The sequence below is a fragment of the Pholis gunnellus genome (genome assembly GCF_910591455.1).
Source record: "Pholis gunnellus genome assembly, chromosome: 4".
Classification (NCBI taxonomy): domain Eukaryota; kingdom Metazoa; phylum Chordata; class Actinopteri; order Perciformes; family Pholidae; genus Pholis; species Pholis gunnellus.
Window position 1 is genome coordinate 10,118,702 of NC_136530.1, and position 21,372 is coordinate 10,140,073.

The 21,372-nt window shown below is 40.4% G+C and overlaps 1 protein-coding gene across 1 annotated transcript; it reads right to left on the minus strand.

The window, feature by feature from the left end:
- Positions 1-136: 136 nt before the first annotated feature.
- LOC306694853 (vitellogenin-2-like) lies at positions 137-20,624 on the minus strand (the record flags this gene model as incomplete). Its single annotated transcript, XM_079157893.1, has 66 exons — positions 137-249; positions 756-917; positions 1,069-1,234; positions 1,397-1,491; positions 1,655-1,749; positions 1,838-2,018; positions 2,101-2,224; positions 2,309-2,444; positions 2,518-2,660; positions 2,760-2,966; positions 3,072-3,146; positions 3,256-3,300; positions 3,392-3,747; positions 3,837-4,053; positions 4,132-4,270; positions 4,387-4,572; positions 4,660-4,753; positions 5,076-5,262; positions 5,383-5,502; positions 5,610-5,711; positions 5,801-5,925; positions 6,015-6,112; positions 6,193-6,410; positions 6,498-6,716; positions 6,810-6,935; positions 7,018-7,183; positions 7,263-7,420; positions 7,519-7,669; positions 7,757-7,905; positions 7,995-8,156; positions 8,241-8,492; positions 8,578-8,781; positions 11,201-11,307; positions 11,400-11,561; positions 11,709-11,874; positions 11,972-12,066; positions 12,162-12,256; positions 12,354-12,537; positions 12,629-12,758; positions 12,868-13,006; positions 13,260-13,402; positions 13,493-13,699; positions 13,794-13,850; positions 13,927-13,971; positions 14,063-14,529; positions 15,035-15,233; positions 15,321-15,468; positions 15,554-15,739; positions 15,848-15,941; positions 16,021-16,207; positions 16,310-16,429; positions 16,579-16,680; positions 17,007-17,131; positions 17,215-17,312; positions 17,402-17,619; positions 17,710-17,931; positions 18,028-18,153; positions 18,246-18,411; positions 18,488-18,645; positions 18,733-18,883; positions 18,966-19,114; positions 19,207-19,368; positions 19,457-19,708; positions 19,827-19,978; positions 20,103-20,123; positions 20,585-20,624. 66 exons carry the CDS (start codon positions 20,622-20,624, stop codon positions 137-139), a joined length of 10,044 nt encoding a protein of 3,347 aa, XP_079014019.1.
- Between the last annotated feature and the right edge of the window lie 748 nt (positions 20,625-21,372).

Here is a 21,372-nt window from a genome sequence, read left to right on the forward strand (position 1 = left end):
ATAAATATGGTCTAAATGTGAACGTTCAATCGACGTCTTCAAACCAATTTTGAATGTCTTTTCACCAACGGCCCTAGTCGTCTTTTAAATGTCTTTTCAATGGAAAAAAAGCTCACTGGGACAGAATGAAGTGTAGTTAAGCACACTGAGCCGTGCAGCTACAGGCGAGGTGGGCTTCTGCTTTTTCCCTCAGGTCCACGCTTTTATCGTTGATGCTGCTAAGACTCTCTGGACGATTCAGGGCAGAATCTGCAGAAGTGAAGGGAGCAGAGCAATTGGTAAGAAAATGTCGCAATAAACTTTGATAGTGTGGCTGCTGCTACCGGAAGACGTTGCAATATATCTGCCGATAATACCGGCAATAAGTAAGCTTTGTCATTGAGGTTCATTTGAGGTCCAGGCCACATAACGTGTGTGCAAAGCTATCGCTTCTCTCATTTCAGTATTTGAGATTCATACCCTTGGAAATGTGGGTATGAGAGCAGGTTAGAAAACTGGTACTATCTGCTTTCTTTGAGAAATTTGTCGTCAGAGTTAACATTGAGTCCAATGGAGAATTTGCTTGGAATTCATGTCACTTTCAGGCTCACAGAGCCAAATGGGTAAGTCTGTTGGATGCCATAGACCCATTTCTGCAACCAGCACAAAATTACATAAGTTTTGACCAAAAAGGGTCTTGTTGCGCCACAGCCACACTGAATTATGTTATTTGTCGCTACATTTTTATATTCAGTCACTCGAACCTGTTGACTTACCAGCAGGCAGGCAGTGGAAGCCAACAGTGACGACGGTGGTCTTCACAGGGAAACAGCCGGGCAGACAACGCAGCACAGGCTCAACGGAGTAGCATCTGGATTCCTGGCCATGGACGTTTACCTGCCGCTCAAGCTTCACAGATTCGAGCTTCATACGGCACTCTGAAAGAGAAAAGTGTCATAAGTGAGTTTCTGCTAGATTCAGTGCATCATAACATGTCTAATAGAGCTGCTTTAACCATATGCAGTTATATAACAATTGGAAAAGTATGTTACTGTAAAAGTAATACCACAGTGAACTTTTTGGTCTCACCAGTGGTGTCCCTGCAGCTCTCGCCTGGCAGAACCCAGGAATGGGCGTAGCTGACTGCGTTCTTGGTCAAGCGTCCATTGGGTGTGCGGTACTCTTGTCTGACTTCCCCATCAGCCTTTCCACAGAGTCCACAGGTCTGTCCCTTCATCCAGTCCACAACTTTAACCTGCATTGATTACATGAGACATTACAGACCATCAAATATACAGTGTCAGTCACATTTATCAAAAGTTTAAAAGCTTTTTGAAAGTAGTCTTAATCTTTAAAATAAATATGTTTAAATTGTATATCTATTTTTTAAATTGTCCATAGTTAGTGTTGCATTTACCGTCCATGAGTTCTTGTCAAAGTAGACTTCCTGAAGACCATGGCTGGGAGCGTACACAGAGATGCCTTCACCCTTTGGCCTGATCTGGATTTTAGCTTTAAACAAAAAATAGTTTCAAAGTAAATGACTTCAATCCAATTTAAAGACATTACATACAAATAATTTTACCAACTTTGAAGTCTTAAAAGACCATGACGTGTACAACATGTTGGTACAACTGTACACGATTTTGAAGGTGGGATGAATGTGTATAGAGACCTGTGGGATGCTGGTGTGGCAGGTTGTTGATGGGTATTTCCATTCCATTGACCTCCACAATCACGTCAGTGTTATTCGGGTACAGGTCAATATCACTACATGTGTAGAAATCAAAATGTTACTTAGTTTTGTCTGCTTGTGGATGAAAACCACAGTTCTTTTCTTGTTTTTATTGAAACTCACATGTCAGCAATTTTCACATTGATATGGTTCTGTTCAATGTGATCCTTCTTCAGCAGAACCATGAATTTCAGCTCATCGGTACAATCCTGTGCCAGAACTTGGTAGCAAGACAGCGGCATCTCGTTCTTGTATCGCCTGTTGTTGAATGTGGTCAGTGTGTCTTTGACCAAGCTGCATTTAGCTGTGAAGGATAAAAAAAATAGTTGTAATCCGAGTGATATCTGTCAATGCATTTCATATTAGACAATAAGGTAATTCATTACCTGCTCCAGCCTTGGCAAACAAGTAGTGGACTTTATCAGCAAGGCTATCGAAAGGGGTGAGACCTTTGATTTCATTAAGTGGCATAGCGATTGGAAGATGCAAAGCCAGCTTATAGACAGTACGCTGTAGACAGAATAATTCACATTAGAGAAAATGTAAAAACAAACATGACTTCATATTTTGGGAGAAATACTTAATTATTCATACTTTCGGGGTTTTCCAAATGAGGTCAATAGTTCTGTCAGATGTGGCAACCAGTGTAAATGAGAGATGATTGGCACTGTTTTCGTCCTTTCCTTGTATCAAGCCAGCCAGCATGGAAGCAGGAATGTAGTCATACATCCTGTAAAAGATTTTCTAGATATGAGACATTTTACATAGTCTATATTGCATGTGAGTGGGCTAAAGTTTCATACTTTTTTGCATAACGTTTAAGTTCAGAAGGTAGTGCGTTCCAGGCCACTCTGAAGCGAGCTGCAGGGCTTGGACCAAGAAGACCAGTCTCCGCTGTGATCATCGTGTCGTATTGCTTGCATTCTGCTCCCCATGCAATTTTAGCCTATTGACAGACAGCATAAGGGATAAGACAGCTGGTTTTAACAGTAGCCTTTAAATAGAATGTTTTAATATCTATGATATAAGCAAGACAGTGTCTTACTGTGACTTTGTGCTTGCTAAGCAGAACTCCATCAGCACAGAATTTAAAGTTGTTATCGGCAGCCAAGGCAGCCAGAATAATCTGAAGTCTGGAAGTAGGTTTGTCCAAGTAGACTGCCAGCTGGTATCCCAATATCTCTTTGTCAGCTCTGACGGCACGGAAGATGATGGAATAGATAGGAGCAACTTCATTGCCAAGGAATATGTTCTGTGAGAACAACCAGGGTTAAATCATGTGATCACACCAACAAACCCATCCGTGAAAAGAGTTGAAGAAGGATTTTTTTTATTGTTTAAGATGACAAAGATTCACCTGTTTGTAGATGGCCTCAAAGCTTGAGGCACTGCTTCTACTATTGGAAATTGCAGCTGCTTGAGAGGTGAGAGCCTACAATAATAATGTATGAAAGTTTATAGCCGTTCGAGCTGCAACACAAGTTAACATGGGAAAACTGTACAATATATGGTCCATTGTTTGAAGCCCCATCTAAACATACCTGGATCTTGTGGTTCTTCTTGAACTTGTGGCGATAAATCACTCGCTGTTTAGAAGAAATATTGGTCAGATTCCACGCTTACTGTAATATGTAGACACGCTCATATCCTTCCATGCAACAATCCTGAGGTGTTTACCTTTGAGAGACGAGCACTGGAGCTAGAAGAACTTGAGCTAGCACTGAAGAGAGATAAGAGGCTAGATGCGGAGCTGGACCTGCTCACATCTCCGGAGGAAATGGCCTTGCTGCTGACACGAGATGAGGAGGAGGAAGAAGAGCTGGAGCGAAGGCTTGAGCGAGAGCTGCTGGAGCTAGAGGAGGAAGATGAGGTGACATTTTTCTGACCAGGGACCAAGATTTTCTTGAGCTTCATCAATGCCGGTCTTCCTTCAACAATTTCTTCACTCAGGTTGATCTGTTTAATGAGCTTCTCTGCAGCCTTTGGTCCAACTTGAACCTCCATCTCCAGTCTCTCAATTTCCTCACCTTCAACTGAAAGTATCATTAAACAATGCCATTAATAATAGCTTTGTGCACACTCCTTCTACAAAATGTAAAAGTGTTCTGTTCTCAATTCTTACTTGATTTGAAGGAAAGAGTAATAGAGTGCTTTCCAACCAGTTTGTACAGGGCAATGTCACGAATGGAAGCAGTGTTTTCTGTGGCAACCTTTAAACAGCCCTTCAGTCCAATGGCCAAAGCTTTAGCACAGTACTTCTTCTCAAACTGAAATGCTTTGGGTCTTACATTAGAAATGTGAGCTGCCACATCCTGGTTAAAGATCTCTGAAGATTTTAACTACGAAAAAAAAAATCAATTATGTAGTTATGTAGATACTATTGCTTTCATAAAACACAATGTTAAGAAGCTCACCAAACTAGAAGCAGCAGATGAAACAATCTCAGATGTGAGAGTCTCCCTTGAGATGGGCTGCAAGACTTTGGCAGGCATGATGGGAGTGATTCTTGCAGCAGCAAGATCCTCAATATTTCTTGCCACAGCAATAGTCTCAACACTGTTGAAAGAACAAAAACGTAATCTAATATAATCTTAATAATCACGTAGACTCCTAGGATAAATACATCTTAGAAGTGACAGGAGTTTAACATTCATTTAAAATCTCAGACTTACTGCACAGCTGCAATGTGTTCAGGCACAGAAACAGGCAGAACTTCAATCTTAAAGTGGCCCTCACTGACGTCAAGTCTTGCAACGATTTTTGCGGGCACAAAGGAGTTGAGTTTAGCTCTCGAGAGCACAGCAGCCTGGAGGATGGCGGTATTTACCCCCATCACAGCAAATGTGTTTACAGCAACGCTAGATAGAGAAGACATTTGGATGTCACATTTGATGGTGTGTGATATATTGCCATCATTTTTTTTTATTGTCAGATGTTTTATCTACCTTGGTCTAATCTCAGTCTCAAACTGTATGTCTGTCTTCAGAAGGTGAGCAAGATGGAAGTTTTCTGGCAGAGCTGGTGTTGTGACAACCTTGACTAAGAAAACAAATTAAACCTCAGGGTCACCACTTAGCATAATAACTTTAATGCTCTTGGTTCGACTTTTAGATTATATTAGGTACCATGTACAATCAGTGCTTCAGTGTTGTTTTTAAAGCTAAGCACACTGTCTCCTTTTTTCTTTGGAAGAGCAATGTGACAGTGATAAGCAAGACAAGACTTATTGTGGCTGCATCAGGAATAAGTACTTTAAAAGTGAGTCAGCACCTTTTTTGATTAGCATCAAGTAATCTAGATTAGCGGGATAGGTGGGACCTGTATCAAGTGAAACTGTGGATGCTTTCTAGGTTGTGCTTACCTTTAACAGCTGCAGCAGCCACAGCAGCAGTGTACAGACTGAGCTCCATTGGAAAACCAGCAGCAGTTGGCAGGATACGCCTCACTTCAGTGGCCAGCAATGGCTTAGCAAAGTGGAAGGAAGTACTTGACAGCAGAGCCTTGATGGCATTCCTACCCATTTCCTGAACAGAGGGTCCAGTGGCGAGCTGTAGGGAAGAGATTATCACAATTATTGTGTCTCGCAAAAAGATGTACTGAACAATTTGTTTTGAAATTGGTCTCTTGGTTGACAGATAGTGGTTGACAGATAGTCATTTTAATCTTACTGCAATGGCCTGGTCAATCAAGACTTTGTCAATGTTAGCAAAGGCAATTTCTTGTCCGAAGAATTTGACATAGACTGAGGCCAGAGGTGTGCTGGTGGGCAAAGCTTTCCACTCAGAGAGCTGTGGAAAAAGAAAACATACAACTCACTTGCCTGATGTGTTTTTTCATGTGCTACTGTATGCTATTCTATCCTGGTGTTTGAAACTTCCTGCTGTGTCATACTTACAGCCTTAATGACATGCTTCATCTTGGTGATCCTGTCAACATTGTCAATGAGTGCAGGGTTTTTCAGAAGAACCTCCTGGAGTCCCTCAGTTCTTACTCCAACCTAGGAAAAATGAGATGTTAGAAAGGTAATTTTCTAATTAAAATAATGATTATATACCTTAGAGGGCAGGTGTTTTCTTATCCTTTTACCTCCAGAACATCAGCAGCAGCTCCAGCAAGGTAGGCATTGGTCTTAGCCACGATAGATCTGGGCAGAATGGTGGCAGCATCATTGATGTAGAAAGCGCTGGCAGCAACACCAAGCATCAAGGGATCTGAAAGAGTTTGGCGAGATGCAATTACTTGATGTTCTCAAAAAAAATGTACTTAATGTAATGCAAACCAGATGTGACTCTGGCCTTACTGTTATAAATGTCCATGTGGATGGCTTTGCTGAAATGTAAGCCTACTCTGTCCAGCCTCGGGCTTAAGATTTTGACGGCGGCGTTGCAAGCTACAGCACTGAAAAAATGGAAAATAGCTGAGTAAGCCTTAGTTCAGAGATGGACTGGCTGATGAATTAGATCAAAGAGTGATCTTACACTGAGGCATGGATAGCGGCGGTGCTCCTGGTCAGGGACTTCATGTGAGAATAAGTGAAGCTTGCTACCTGCAGATTCTGCTCGGTCTTCACAATGTTCGCAAGAGTTATCACCAAACCCATTGGAGGCCTTGTCTCAAACAGCACTATACATGAAAGCATGCGAAGCTCTGGGTGAAGAGCCTTGTTCATATAGAGCTGAAGAGCCAATTCCTGGATCTAATTTACAAGACAAAGCAAACTCAGAATGAACTTATTTGTAATAATTAAAATACTTTGAAAAACTCTTTTGTGTTGAGAATTCACCATTCTGGGCTCCTTCTTTGCAATGTTCCTCAGGGCCAGGATGGCCTCAGCATGGACTCTCATGGGCAGAAATGCAGCTGGAGTGCCTTGTATGGGCAGGATCTTTGTGATCGGCTTAAGGCTAGAAAGATGGCCTGCGTTACCCAAAACCTTCAAGAGCAGGATGATGTCCTGGGTCTCATCTTTAGCAACAGCCTCAGAAAGGAGGTCCTGGATGGGCTGTTGGGATAACATAATACATTTAAATCTCCTTTTCTCACCTAGACGTGCAGAATATTTTGAAATAATATAAAAATAACAAGGTTATATCACCTTTATCAATTCAGCATGGCAGACAGCCAACTCAAGACAGTGTTTTGAAATCATTGTACCATAGCCAAGGAGGACAATCTTACGCAGAACTGGGTTTTCTACTATCTTGTTGTTGACTGCCAGGGCCTATAAGAGGACAAAAATCCGAAATGTTTCAAACCTCCGTTCTTTCTACCAAAATAAGTAACTTGCCTTGTGGTTTACCCACCTCAAGCAGCTTAATGACCTCAGTGTTTGCTGTCACCATATGAACAGATGCCATCAAAGCCTGAGCAGCTTCAGCAACAGTCAGGTCATCAGCCAGGTATTTAACCGTGATAAATTTCAGAGCAGAAGCAGTTCCAATGGCGGGGATGGTGTCCAAGATCCACTGTCTGGAAGATGAAAGTAGAGTGAGTGAACCTGCAAACATATATTTTCTTTAATCTTATTCAAATGTTCACTTAAACTCACTTGTGGGCAGGTTGGGTTCTGTATTGGCTCCAAAGCCTTTCCAGGTCTTCAAAGCATGCTACACGGAGGAGCTGAATGAGTTCCAAATACTTCAGAGGGGCATCCTCATGAACTCTCTCCATATTGTGAGCAATCAGATGATTCAGAACCTCCACAATCTAAGAATACAAAATTAAAGGGAAAGTAATTTAATATGGTAGAGATTCACGTATTTCCTGACTTCACTGATCATTTAAAGCAGTCGGAGACAGTATACCTGGGCCTGTACATTGGTGATCTTGATGAGCTGAATGGGTGTCTGAAGAAGCTCAGTGGAAAACTCGTACTTAAGAGATCCACGGTGAAGATACTGAGCCTCGATGGGTACAATGGGGGCTCTCTGAATCTCAAGGAAGACCAAGGATTGCCTTGAAAGTAATGCAAAAGAGGTTACTCTGCAGCTCTATTAAATCCAAACACTGCCATTATTACATTCTCAGTATCTATTGACATACTTGGTCTCCACCTGAGCAGCTCCATTGATCTCATTGAAAGGTGAGAACTGGATCAGCTCATTGACAGCTGCCTCCAGGATCAGGATGCCATGAGCAACCGGCTTCAAGACGTAGTTGTATGCTGTAGCGCCTCTCAGGTTCTTTGAATCCTGTGAAGATGAACCACATAGTTACTTAGTCATGCACCATTTTATATTTTCATGGATTTATGCATGACACAAAATAGTTTTGAACCTACCTGCTGGCACTTTGCACATTTCTCAGTGTATGCCAACCCCATGTCCTTCACAACCTTCTCCTGACAGTGGTTCAGATCCCTGGTCTTTGTCAAAAGGATGCGTTCAGCCTTTTCGTCTTCACTGATGGCATAGAGGGTCTTGCACACACCCTGAGCTCCGGCCTAATGAGAAAAGCATATGTTTACTTGGGAGATTCAACTTCCTGTAATGGATTTAGAAATATTACTCAGGTATCTTTGACAAACCTCCTGTAACTCATAGACATTCTGTGTCTTCTTGATGTTGAGCTGAAGGACATTCAGGATACCTCTATAGACGTTCAGCACCATTGTTGAAATTCCGTCAGGGGCGAACATTTTTCCAACAACACCATTGGCATATTCAAACTTGATCGGAGTCAAGAGCTGAGCTGCCAGGGCTGAAGTCAGCTTGGTTGCTGGGATCAAAGGATCCGTAGGCCAGATGCCACTGTACTCATAGAGCTCAGGTTCCACAAGCTAGTGTAAAAGTAAGATTCATTACAAGGCAGTTTGCATTTTAAAAGTGACAAGATTGTTGCTTTTACCTGGTTTTGATATTTACCTTCAGCATGTATATATTTTGGGCTGCAGAACTAATGAGAACTTTGCTGCTGACTTTGAGTCCGGCTCTTGCCAGACCTTTCTCCGGCAGACCTCCCAGGAGCAGTGCCTCATACTTGTACACGTAAGTTTTACCGGCAGCAAAATCAGGAACTGTAAGAACAATTTCACTCAGTGAGAAATATTCTTCCTTATCCATCAAAAACTATTCAGAAATGACATCATATTAACCATAAATTATTAAATAGATTGTATTTTGTAAGAATAATTCACTGTCATGTTACTTAAGTTGTCGTAAATGTTGCAATCCAATTATTTATGGTTTTCCATATATTTAAAAAAAAGTGTCTGTTTTTTAAGATTATAATAAAGAACTGAACTTGCCCAAGTTACGAGGTTGACCAGCTGAAATGACATTAAGAAGAAATTAACAATCCAGCAAGTAAATGGTGAAACTATCAAATCTAGTTTCAAACAAAATACAATGCAGTTGTTTTCTATTGCATTTAACCTACAATTAGAAAACAAAGTAATGAATGGGTAGAAGTGAAAGTGAGGAATGTTTTTTTTTTCTTTTCTGGAGACAATCTAGATTTTCTACCAAATTTCATACATCTAGGTGAAACGTACTGCAAGGGCTGCTTCATTGAAAATGTGAAGGTTAATGAGCCTTCCACATCATTAGGGGGCAGTATGGAGCCTATACAGCCTATTCATGGATCCCGCTGACCATGCCCGTGCCCAATCACTGCAAAACTTTACAGGGACCGTTCGGCGCTGGCACTTTTGGGCTACGGCCCTAATGTTTGAGTAACGGTCTCTTTCTTCTCAACTGTATGAGGTGCTGCGATAAACAACATTCAACTTTAAGTTCTTGGTTAAAATGTACAATTTCAAATGCATTAATTTAAGACATCCAAATAAGAAATGTTCAGTAATTAGCAGTTTCTGATAAAAAAAAATGTTTTAAAGTTACACCACTGCAAAAATAATACTTACCCACGAAGGCCAGAGTGAAGGCAAGCACAACTACTCTCATGGCTGTTGAGGTTAAACATGTCTGCAGTCAGAGTCTGCCTTTTAAAGGTAAATTTCTGCTGACAAAGTCAAATAAGGAGGTATAATATTAACCCTGACATGTTTGTTTGTTACACTCTATTATATAGCACCTTTTAGATTCAAAGACACGTGGTTTTGTTTTGGGGAGGGCGACAGGGCATGTATCAGTGGACGAAAAGTTAGGGCCACCTGACCTTGTTCTCCTCTGATATGCCAAGTCAAAGTTATTAAGCATCAAGTTTTAAAAAGTTTGCTGTGTCTCACAATTCATTTTACAATACAATAGAAGAGAATCCTGTTGTTCTACTAAACCATACTTTGTTTGAAAATACCACAGTTTTTTGCTTGTATTTGCAGATATAAAGTCATTATTTTACATTCGAAAATAGAAAAACAAATGTGCCTGGTTTTTACAGTTCAACTGTTGTTTTTTATACAACGTTTTAAAATAAATAATTGATTGATTGAAAATGAATTACAAGATCTTTCTTTACCTGAAGAGAAGATTTCAGTTGATTTCTGTCATGCTCCATACTCAAATATAATCTACTGCAGGTGTTGGATAATTTTTGTCTTTCTGTATTCATATAAGTGCTATTGAATGTGTGTGGCCACATTTTAAAAAGTCACATTAATTCATTCTGTGAATTTGTGTGGCACCTCTACTTTCGAAATGCACTTTCAAAGTTCACACAAGAGGGCACAATGACTATGGTTGTTTGCTCACTTTATTTGTTGTGGTCAGGATGACCGCTGACTTCGTGACAGTTCAGAAGGTCTGTGGGCTCTGTGCTCGACTTGTCGAATTCCCACTTAAAAGGTGCAATGAAAATATTTGGCCAGAACTTTACTTTAAAACATTATATAAATGAACTAACATCATAAACAGAATGTGAAGACGTGTGTTGCAGAGTCAAGGGGTTTCTGTGGCTCAGTAGTGGAGCGGGTCGTCCTTCAGAATCACAATCAGAACCGTTTATTGCCAAAATCTTCAATCAAAGGCTCGGCCTGTTCAATCCCCGGCTCTACTAGTCCATGTGCGATTTCAGACAGTAATAATTTACTGTAACATGAACAGTACTGTTCCAGAGGTTGACTACCGAGACTTAAAGGTAAATAGGGCAAAGAAAGGGGCCGGTTCTTTTTTTAAATTTATAATCTTATGAATATTCTTCCTGATTTTACAGTTTAGAGTTTTGCAACTTTTTGCCACCAAAAAATTATAAGAAAACATGTTTGTCAATGGAGAGATTGTGAAAGAAGAGGAACAGTGTACTGCAAAGATTTGGGTTTGCTAAAAGGTGACACATTTAGTGTTACATTGACAAGCTTGAATGACTGTGTTGTTTTTTATTCATTTGTTTGACCTATGTTTCATTTCAACATGAATATGAAAGTTGGACGACCTCTTGTGATTTTTCAGTTTGCTTTATTGACATTTAGTAACTGCCATTGTAAATAATTTACAAGACAGTTAACAGTTTACAGTTCAACAAGGTAATCAGAGATACTTTGTTTGAAACAAAAGGTACAACATAATGTGACTGAAGGCAGTGAGATTATACGCATTGAGCGGTGCAGCGACAGGCCAGGTGGGCTTCGGCTTCGTCCCTCAGGTCAATGCTCTTCTCAAAGATGCTGCTTCGACCCTCAGAGCGGTTCATGTTAGATTCTGAAAAAATGAAGGGAGTAAAGCAATTAGGCACTGCTTAAGATAATAAGTTATTGTATAATTCAGTTATGTGAGATTTTTGGCAGACTCACCAACGGGCAGGCAGTGGAAGCCAACAGTGACAGCGGTGGTCCTCACTGGGATGCAGCCGGGCAGACAGCGCAGCACAGGCTCAACAGAGTAGCATTTGGACTCTTGGCCATGGAGGTTCACCTGCTTCTCCAGCTTCACAGATTCAAGCTTCATGAAACACTCTGAAAAGGGTGACAAAGGAAGGTCGGCACTGTAATTATTTACTTACAACAGCAGTCTTTTTAATAGTTTCTTGACATGATTTATTTTGCCATTTTGGATAGAAAGTTATATTCTTATAGCGAAGGATGAAGCAGGTATTGTATTACCAGAGGCATCACGGCAGCTCTTTCCAGGCACAACCCAGGAATGAGCGAAGCTGACTGCGCTCTTGGTCAGGCGTTTGTTGGGTGTGTTGAACTCCTGTCTGAGTTCACCGTTAGCCGTTCCACAGATTCCACAAGTCTTTCCTCTCATCCAGTCCACCACTTTAACCTGGAAAAACCACAAACAGTTCAGTGTTTGCTCCATTAATAGTATGGAGATTAATACATCTAAATCTATAAGATAGTTTTCAGATTTCTTGTATCACCTTCAGTGTTTTCATATCAAGGAAGACCTCCTGGAGACCATAACTGGGAGCATAGAGAGCGATGCCCTCGCCGCTCTGTCTAATCAGAATTTTGCCTGAAATGAATGAAAATATATGAATATATTTTTACCTTCAACAAATTGAAAAATTTGAGCATGACAGTTAAATCTGAATTAATAGAATAAAAAACCTCCGGGATGCTGATATGGCAGGTTGCTGTTGAGGATTTCTTCACCGTTAACCGTGACCTTGATAACATTATCCTTGGGATACATCTCCACGTCACTGTTGGAAAACAATTGAAATACATGTATTGAAATTAATTTCTAGCAAATTTTTCAGGGACAGTTCCTACAATTTACTGATAAATACTTGTTCTTACAGGTTTTCGAGCTTGACATGGATATAGTTCAGTTCCTGTGTCTGATCCCTCTTCAGCAGAACAAGGAATTTAAGTTCTGGGGTGCAATCCTGAGCCAAAATCTGGAAGCAAGAGTGAGGCATCGCAATCTGGTTTTTCCTGTTGTTGAATGTGATCAGTGTGTTTTTGACCAAGACACACTCAGCTGAAGTGGGAGAAAAAGATTAATCAGTAAGTTAACTATTTACTGATCCGCCTGACTATTAAGTAAAACCTGTTCCTTTAAATGTTTTCACCTGCATTAGCCTTGGTGAGCACGTAGGAGATCTGGTCGGCCAAGCTGTTCTGGTATGGTTCCAGCTCAGCGGCAGTTTCTCTGATTGGCAGAGGAACAGGGATATCCACGCCAAGTTTGTACATTGTCCTCTGTAATATTGAAATATCAAAATTGTTATGAAGAGTGTATATGCAAACTGTGTGACAAAGTATGATGCAGACATTTTCTGAGTGTAAATAATGGGCAATAAAACCGCACCGTTGGTGTCTTCAGAACAACATTCAGGGTTGTCTCAGAAGCAGCAGCCACAGACAGTTGGATCTGATTACGAACATTTTTGACCTTTGCCTGGGTTATTCCAAATTCCCTTTTGATGTGGGAAATGTAGTCAGAGATCCTAGGAATGCATAAAGATTAAGGTTATTTTCATTTTTTTAAATAAATGTGTGGTAGATAGGTGTGTTGGAAAATGTAAATGAAATCATTCCAAAAGAAAGTAATATTGACATAAATGTCTACATCCAGGATGTCTGATTATGGTAGTTGCCGAGAGTATTTAGAAATTCATTACTTTGTTTTCCAGGTTTATTTAACATAACATTCAACATAAAATAAAAATGTTTGAAATCGGCATAAGTTTGTTTCATTACTCTTTGGCATAGCACTTCATGATCTTTGGAAGTTTGTCCCAGGTAACCTTCAGGCGGAGTGCAGGTTCTTTACCCACAGCACCAGTCTCAGCTGTGATGTTAGTCTCGTATTGTTTGCACTCAAGGCCCCAGGCAAACTTAGCCTAAGAGAAATTTCAATCAGAGTTAAAATCTCAAGCATCAGACAGATTTCTAACAACTGTTGTTACATCACCAAATACATTTTTTTTTACCGTAAGTTTGTGGTTGCTCAGCATCACACCATCGGCACAGATTCTCCAGTGGTTATTCTCTTCCAGGTTGGCAATAATGATCTGCAGCCTGGCATTAGTTTTGTCAATGTAAGCTGTAATCTGGTATCCCTGAACCTTGTGGTCGACTCTCACAGCACGTATGAGAATGGTCACAGCAGGAGTGACAGCATTAGCGAGGTACTTGGCCTTTAAGTGAAAATCAGAGATTGATAATAATGAAAATTTAGATTTTTTCCCAACAAATACAACAGTCTGTAAATGTCTTGGTCTGATGACTTACCTTATTGAAGATGGTCTCGAAGCTCTGACCACTGCTCCTGCTGTTGGGACGGGAATGCTGCAAACAAAGAAACCACACATTTAGCCTGCTTAAACATGTTGTAAAAAGGCTGTCTCATCAATCTGATTATTACCAGGTGGATGTGGTTCTTGGTGAAGTTCATTGCATACAGTTGTTGCTGCAATAGAAAAAAGTAGATTCATTCTTTCACGCACATTTGGGATTCTACTGGGTTTTATTTTATATGTTCAGAGGTAAAGCTGACTCACCTTGGACCTGGAGCTGGAGCTGGAGCTGGAGCTGGAGCTGGAGCTCAATTTGGAGCTGGAGCTGGAGCTGGAGCCGGAGCTGGATTTGGACCTGGAGGAGCTTGTGCTGGAAGAGCTGCTGCTGGAAGAGGGAGATGAATGGCTGCTTGAAGAACTGCTGGTTGAACCGACCTTCTTGCTGTTACGGCGAGAGGAGGAGGAGCTGGAGGAGCTGGAGGAGGACTTGGATGATGCAGTGGAAGAGACGCTGGGGCCAGACTTGCGAGAACGAGAGCTGCTGGAGCTAGAGGAAAGTGCTGTTCTGTTCTTCAGACCAGGTTCCAGGATTTTCTTGAGTTTCATCAGGACGTTCTTGTCCTCAAGAGGTTCGTCTTCCTCACTCATGGTAATGACTTTGATGATCTTCTCTGCTGCTTTTTCTCCAACCTGAATCTCAAATTCAATCCTCTCGACCTCTGGTCCGGCAGCTGCAAACAAATAGATAAATAGATATGTTACTTTTTAGCAACTTATTACAAAATGACTTATAAGTAATGTAATGCCGTCTGTTAGAGACAGTTTTAGTTTTGTGTAACTAGCCCAAACAATATTGCCACTTAGTAGTATGCTCTTTATGCCACAGAAGAAAGAATTATACAATTCCCATGGCGCTAAATAATTAGAGTCAGGTGTGGGCAATTTGAAGCTGAAGACGTTGACGAAAGACTTAATCGATTTAATGTTGACCGTTTTACGTAAATCTCTAGACAATTTAAGTGTGCTAAACATTTTATTTGTGTTTGGCCTATTTCATTTAGTTTGGCTTTGATTGTCGTAAAGGCCTATTTCCAAAGAAGTGACCACAACTGTGAGTAAAACAAAGCCAAATAATTTGAAAGCTAGTGTGTGGGAAATGTCTATTTACTACAAGGCGTCTAAGGTGGCTTTTGGAAGGCGGGTAGAAGGAAGCCGGAACATCATCCATTAACTTGCCTGGAGAAACCTCAACCAAGAAAGTATGTTCTCCAATTATGGTGTAGAATGGGCACTTTCTGATGAAGTAGGCGTTGCGAGATTTCAACTCAGTGCATGCCTTGAATCCAAAGGTTTGGCTTTCAGCACAAATTTTCTTCTCGAATGCCTTGAGGAGTCTCTGTTCTCTGCGAGGGGCAGTGATTTCAAATGATGCAGACTATAAAAGAACAACAGAGGTCACAATATTAATTTGGAAAAGGGTAAATGCTCGTGTTGGAAAAGGTGGTGAGTGAATCAAACTCACCATGGCACTAGCCATAGAGGTTGACATCCTCGAATTCTTAGAGGAGGTCTCCGTTGACACCTGTGCTTCAGCTGCAGCTGGAATCATTGGTGTCATTTTGGCAGCTGTGAGGTCTTCCACATTTCTTGCAATAGCAAAAGTCTCAGCACTGTTGGAGAAAGTAAAAATAATTTAAGGACAACAGAATTTCAAACAAACTGGGTGATATATGTTACTTGGTGACAAGTACATACCGTGCAGATACAATTTCATTGACGCCATGAACAGGCAGGATCTGAAGCTTGAAGTTGCCCTTAATAATGTCAAGTCTTGCTTCTATCTTTGCAGGAACAATTGTGTGAACTCTGGCTCTTAACATCAGAACAGCCTGGATGAAAGCAGTATTCACTCCCATAACTGCATACGTATGCATGGAAACACTGCAAAGGACAGAACATATCAATTGTAGGGTGATCTCCCCGAATACATTTCTTTTTGATAGTTAAACTGATGAGAAGAACCTTATAAGTAAGCTACACCTGTATTACCTGGGGCTAATGTCAGCCTTCATGTTTATGTCAGACTTCAGAAGCTGGGAAACTTGATAGTCGGCAGGCAGAGTTGGTGTAACAGTGGCTTGGACTGTGAAAACACATTTGTACCATTGGTATAAGTCATTTTGTCAAATCAGCAACTTTTAAGCTACACAATTGCAACTTACATTTAACAGATGCAGCAGCCACAGCAGCAGTATAGAAACTGAGCTCCATGGGCAGACCAGTGGCGGTGGGAAAGATGCGACGAACCTCAGTAAACAGCAATGGTTTAGCGTAATTCAATACGATACCAGCCAGCAGAGCATCCAAAGCCTTCCTGCCATAAGTGTGAATTGCTGATCCACTGGCAAGCTGTAAGCACAACATCTCTTATAAGACATCAGATATTTAGTTCATAATACTTGTATTACTTAGCAGTCACTTACAGTACCGTAGAAAATGGCGATGGTGTACCTGAATGATCTCGTTAACAATGGCTTTGTCCATGTTGGCAAACGCAATTTCCTGTCCGAAGAATTTCACATATACAGAGGCCAGAGGCTGGCTGGAAGGATGAGCCCTCCACTCAGAAAGCTGTGCGAAGAAGACAAGTAATTGGAACACTGCATTAAACTTCTATAAATGAAAATGTGCATTGATCACATCATTCTTAAAGATTAAAAGAATCTAAAGATTAAAAGAAGGCTAATATTTTTAGCATCAGAGTGATCCCTTAAACTTACAGCCTTCATAACTTGTTTCATCTTGGTCATCCTGTCAGCATTCTCAGGACCCTCTTGGATTTTCAGAAAGGCCTCCTGCATTCCCTCAGTTCTCACTCCAACCTGAAAAAAAGGAAAAACAGCATTTGATGGGTAAGTACTTTTAAAATGATTACTATGTGAAAGGTTTATATAGCCATATTAATGAAGCTTGTGACATTTATTGAAGGTGAATTTGAAATCATATCTAATGTTAAGATAGTATTAGGATTCTTGGCATCGGTAAGCAGACTGAGATGTAGACATTAAACACAATGGCTAGCTAAATGTCCTTTTTGCTATTATAATTTGACACAGTGCATTGTGCAAAGGTGTATCATAATGGAGGGCACTTGCCAGATATACAATAGCCTTTCAGTGTATTAAGTAACTATGAAAAACATGGTTACCTCAAAAACATCAGCATAAGCTCCTGCTAGGTAGGTGCGAGCTCTGACCATAATGGCTCTTGGCATAACAGTTGCAGCATCGTTTACAATGAAGGCGCTGGCAGCAGCACCAACCATCGAGGGGTCTGCAGGGCAAAATACAAGAACCGTCAAAACACATATTTTAATCCAAAATCTCTGATGATAAATTATCCTATTATGCCCTTACCGTGGTAGTTATCAAGATAGAGAGCTCTGCTAAAGCGATAGCTGAGTCTGTCGAATTTGGGACTGAGGATCTTCATAGCAATGTTGCAGGCAGCAGCACTGAAAGTAGTACATTGAGACACAATGTGATTATTGGTGCTTACATGTTGCAAAAATTAAATAAATTTGCAAAATTAAATCTTCCTTACACAGAGGCAAACTCAGGAGAGGTGCTCTTGGTCATAGACTTCATGTAAGAGTAGACAAAGCTAGCGACCTGCATATTTTCCTCAGCCAAGACGGCATCAGCAATAGCAATCACCAGACCCGTGGGCAGCTTGGTCTCAAACAACACAATAACAGCAACCATACGGAGTTCTGGGTGGAGATCCTTGTCCATGAACAGCTGAACAGCCATATCCTGGATCTATTTCACAAAGATTGGATGTACATAAAACTGCCTTAAATGCATCCATTTATTTTTGGTAATGCAAGGAATCGAAGAATGTAGTCTCACCATATTGGGCTGCCTCTTAGCAATGTTCCTCAGAGCCAGAACAGCCTCAATGTGAACTCTGAGTGGCAGAGCAGCAGCAGCATCATTTCCAAAGCCAGGCAGTAACTTCATGATTGGCTTCAGGCTGGCAGAATGTCCAGCATTTCCTATGACTTTGAGAGCGAGAATGAGCCCCTCAATATTATCCTTGTTAACAGGCTGGATAGCACGTTCATGGATGGGCTGTGGAAGGGACAGAAAAACATTCATGTCACATGTCTCGGATGTTATACCTGAATTTAATCTATATAAAACACACTTAAAAAAAATGATACATACCCTCATAAGCTCAGCGGGGCAGGTTGGATTCTCTACACAGTATTTATTAACCAGAGTGCCGTATCCCAGCATGACAATCTCACGCAGAACTGGGTCCTCTTCGATCTTTTGGTTCTTAGTCAGTTCCTGAAAAGGGGTAAAAAGATTTGGGAATTGATGATTATGCATCCTAGTTTTTACATCCTTACAAAAAAAAAAAAAATACATTGCTGACTTGCCTCTACAAGCTTGATGGCCTCGAGGTCAGCTGTCACCATGTGTATAGATGCCAGCAGCGCTTGAGCAGCTTCTACAATAGACAGCTCGCCAGCAATGAACTTCTCCTTTATGAACCTCAGAGCAGCAGGAGTAGCAATGGCAGGGACAACATTCAAGATCCAGTGCCTGGGAAAAAAATAATATTATATAATTGTATTATCCATGGCACATATTATTCATGGCTCTTGAAAGTCGCAGTTACCTGTGATCAGCTTTATTTTTGTACTGAGTCCAGAGGGCCTCGATACTCTCAAATCTTGCCATACGCATCAGCTGGACGAGCTCAATGAACTTCAGAGGGGCATCTTCGTGGATCGTGGCCATGTTGAAGGTCACCAGGTGGTTCAGAATCTCAACAATCTGTAAGGACAAAAATATTTCTCACTTTAAAGTTTGTTGCTGCAAGATGAATTCAACAAAAGTCTGAGGGATCATTTCATGAAGTACCTGAGTGTCGACATTGGTGATCTTCAGAAGCTGGATGGGTGTCTGGAGAAGCTCTGTGCCAAACTCATACTGCAGGTTTCCACGGTGAAGATATTCAGCTTGGATAGGCTTGAATGGGGTCTTCTCAAACTCCAGGAAGGTCAGGACTTGCCTGCAAATAAACATTAGCACTATCAATCTGCACTGTGACACTTTGTGCTGAGAATAGTGCTGATGATTTTTAAACCACATACTTAGACTCCATCTGGGCAGCACCATTCATGATGTTGAAAGGTGAAAACTGGATGAGCTCTGTACCAGTTGCCTCCAAGAGCATAGCACCGTTGGCTGTTTGCTTGATCATGTATTTTAAAGCAGAAGCTCCCTTCAGGGCCTTTCCTTTCTGCATTGAGAAGACCCAATATTATCACACCAGCAGTGTCAAAGAGTATACTGTATTAGAGATTATGAAGCGAGAGGGGACTTTGCACTTACAGCCTCACACTCAATGCATCGCTCTGTGTAAGTCAAACCGATGTCCTTCATGATTCTATCCTGGCATTTGTTCAGGTCCTTAGTCTTGATCAACATGAAGCGCTCAGCCTTTGTGTCCTCACTGATGACATACTGTGTCTTGCACACACCCTGTGTTCCAGGCTAGTTGACATAAATCCAAACACACTTTGTCAGTTTAAGTATTGTGGCATTTTGGGAGTGGAACTCGATGAAGATGAGTTATTTGTACCTCTTGCAGCTCATAGACATTTTGAGTCTTCTTGATGGTCAGCTGGAAGATGTTGAGGATTCCTCTCATGACATTCAGCACAGTTGTAGAGATGCCAGCCGGAGCAAACACTTTTCCAATAGCACCGTTAATATACTCAAACTTGATGGGTGTCGAGAGCTGAGCCTCCAGGGCTGAAGTCAGCTTGGTAGCTGGGAGGAACTTATCTTTGGGCCAGATGCCACTGTACTCAAAGATTTCTGGGTTTACAAGCTATAAGGAAGAATGATACTTTGAGTGCATTGAACACTTGATTGTTTAGAAGCCACTCATTATTCCAGTTTACGTAATATTAATCATAAATAAAGTAAAACATCTAAATTGTCTTTACCTTCAGCATGAAGGTGTCAGCAGCCTCTGCACGGATCATAACTTTGCTAAGGACTTTCACTCCAGTACGTGCCAGACCGTCTTCAGGCAGGCCGCCCATAACAATGGCCTCATAATTGTAGGCATAGGTCTTTCCAGAGGCAAACTCTGGAGCTGCAATAATAGACAAGAAAACCAACTACGAATGCATTTCCATTTCATTACAATTTTGAACTGAGAAATGTTTTATATCTATACACCAGAATTATATTTTTAACATAACAGAATGACAACTTACCAATGTTCACCTGGTGACACGCTACAAAATAGAAATAAAAAGTTATTTCGATGTTAACAAAGAACGAACAAGATATGTGAGGAACAAATGAAAGGTTATTTTTTATATGGCATCTTTTTTGCCAGACTGTATTTAACTGGAAATACCAATAATACTAACTTTATTTATATAGCACTTTTAAAAACAGAGTTTACAAAAGAACAGAAAGACGGTTGGTAACACTGGAGAACTCAATGTCTATTTTTCTGCTCTATCATTAGTTATATATCAACAGCATTATACTGTCAGCAAGTGCAGAAGTAGCTTTCTTAAAGATGTAAGTTATTTATGTCCTAATAAAACACAATAACAGTAGATAATTGCTACCATGTACAAATTTTCTTCTGCTATTATCTCAATCTACAAAAAGCAACATTTTCAGAACTTTAATTAAATTTTAGGTTAAGTTGAATTATTTTTTAAATGCATAAAGACATACTCACCGGCAAGGCCCACAGCGAGAGCTACTAAAAGCACCCACATGGCTGATGAATGTGAAGAACTACAAGAAGAGGTGTCCTTATATACCCAGTTTTTGCTGCTCGAAATTTATCATTAACTAAGTATTCATTGTTATTGATGTTACCTTGCCCTGACCATGCAGATTAGACAAACAGAGTAAAACACGAATGAAAAATGTCATACAAGTTGTCTTAACCTGACTGCCTGACACGAACAGCTCAATGTCCAAAATACATAGATTTTTGCTCTCGTGGCATAACCCATTTTCAAAAAATTGAATTAAATGCTATTTTAACCTTTATGACAGTGTAACACGTTTATATACATTCATCAATAACTATTTAACCAATAATACATATCTAAAAATGGAATTTATGTACAGTATATATTGATGAGTAACTTATTATTAATTAGTAAATGGCCAAAATCAAGCAGTTACAGTTTTAAAGCATCTAATGTCTAAAAATCACATTATTATGATAAAAAAACTGTGAAATAAAATATTATAAAAATGCTATCATAGAATGGCTTCTGTTGCAGAAACATGTTACCATTCCATTGTTTCATTCAAATGTCAGTGGTTTAACTGATAATAATAATTATAATTATAATAACAGCATTTATAGTACCTTTAAAAGCAGAGTTCACAAAGTGCTTTGATAAACAAAGCAGCAAAAACAAGGAAATAATAACAACAGAAAGCTCAGTGAGACAGTTGGATATGTTAAAAATAAAGTAAGAAATAAATGAAGTAAAAACAATAAAATAT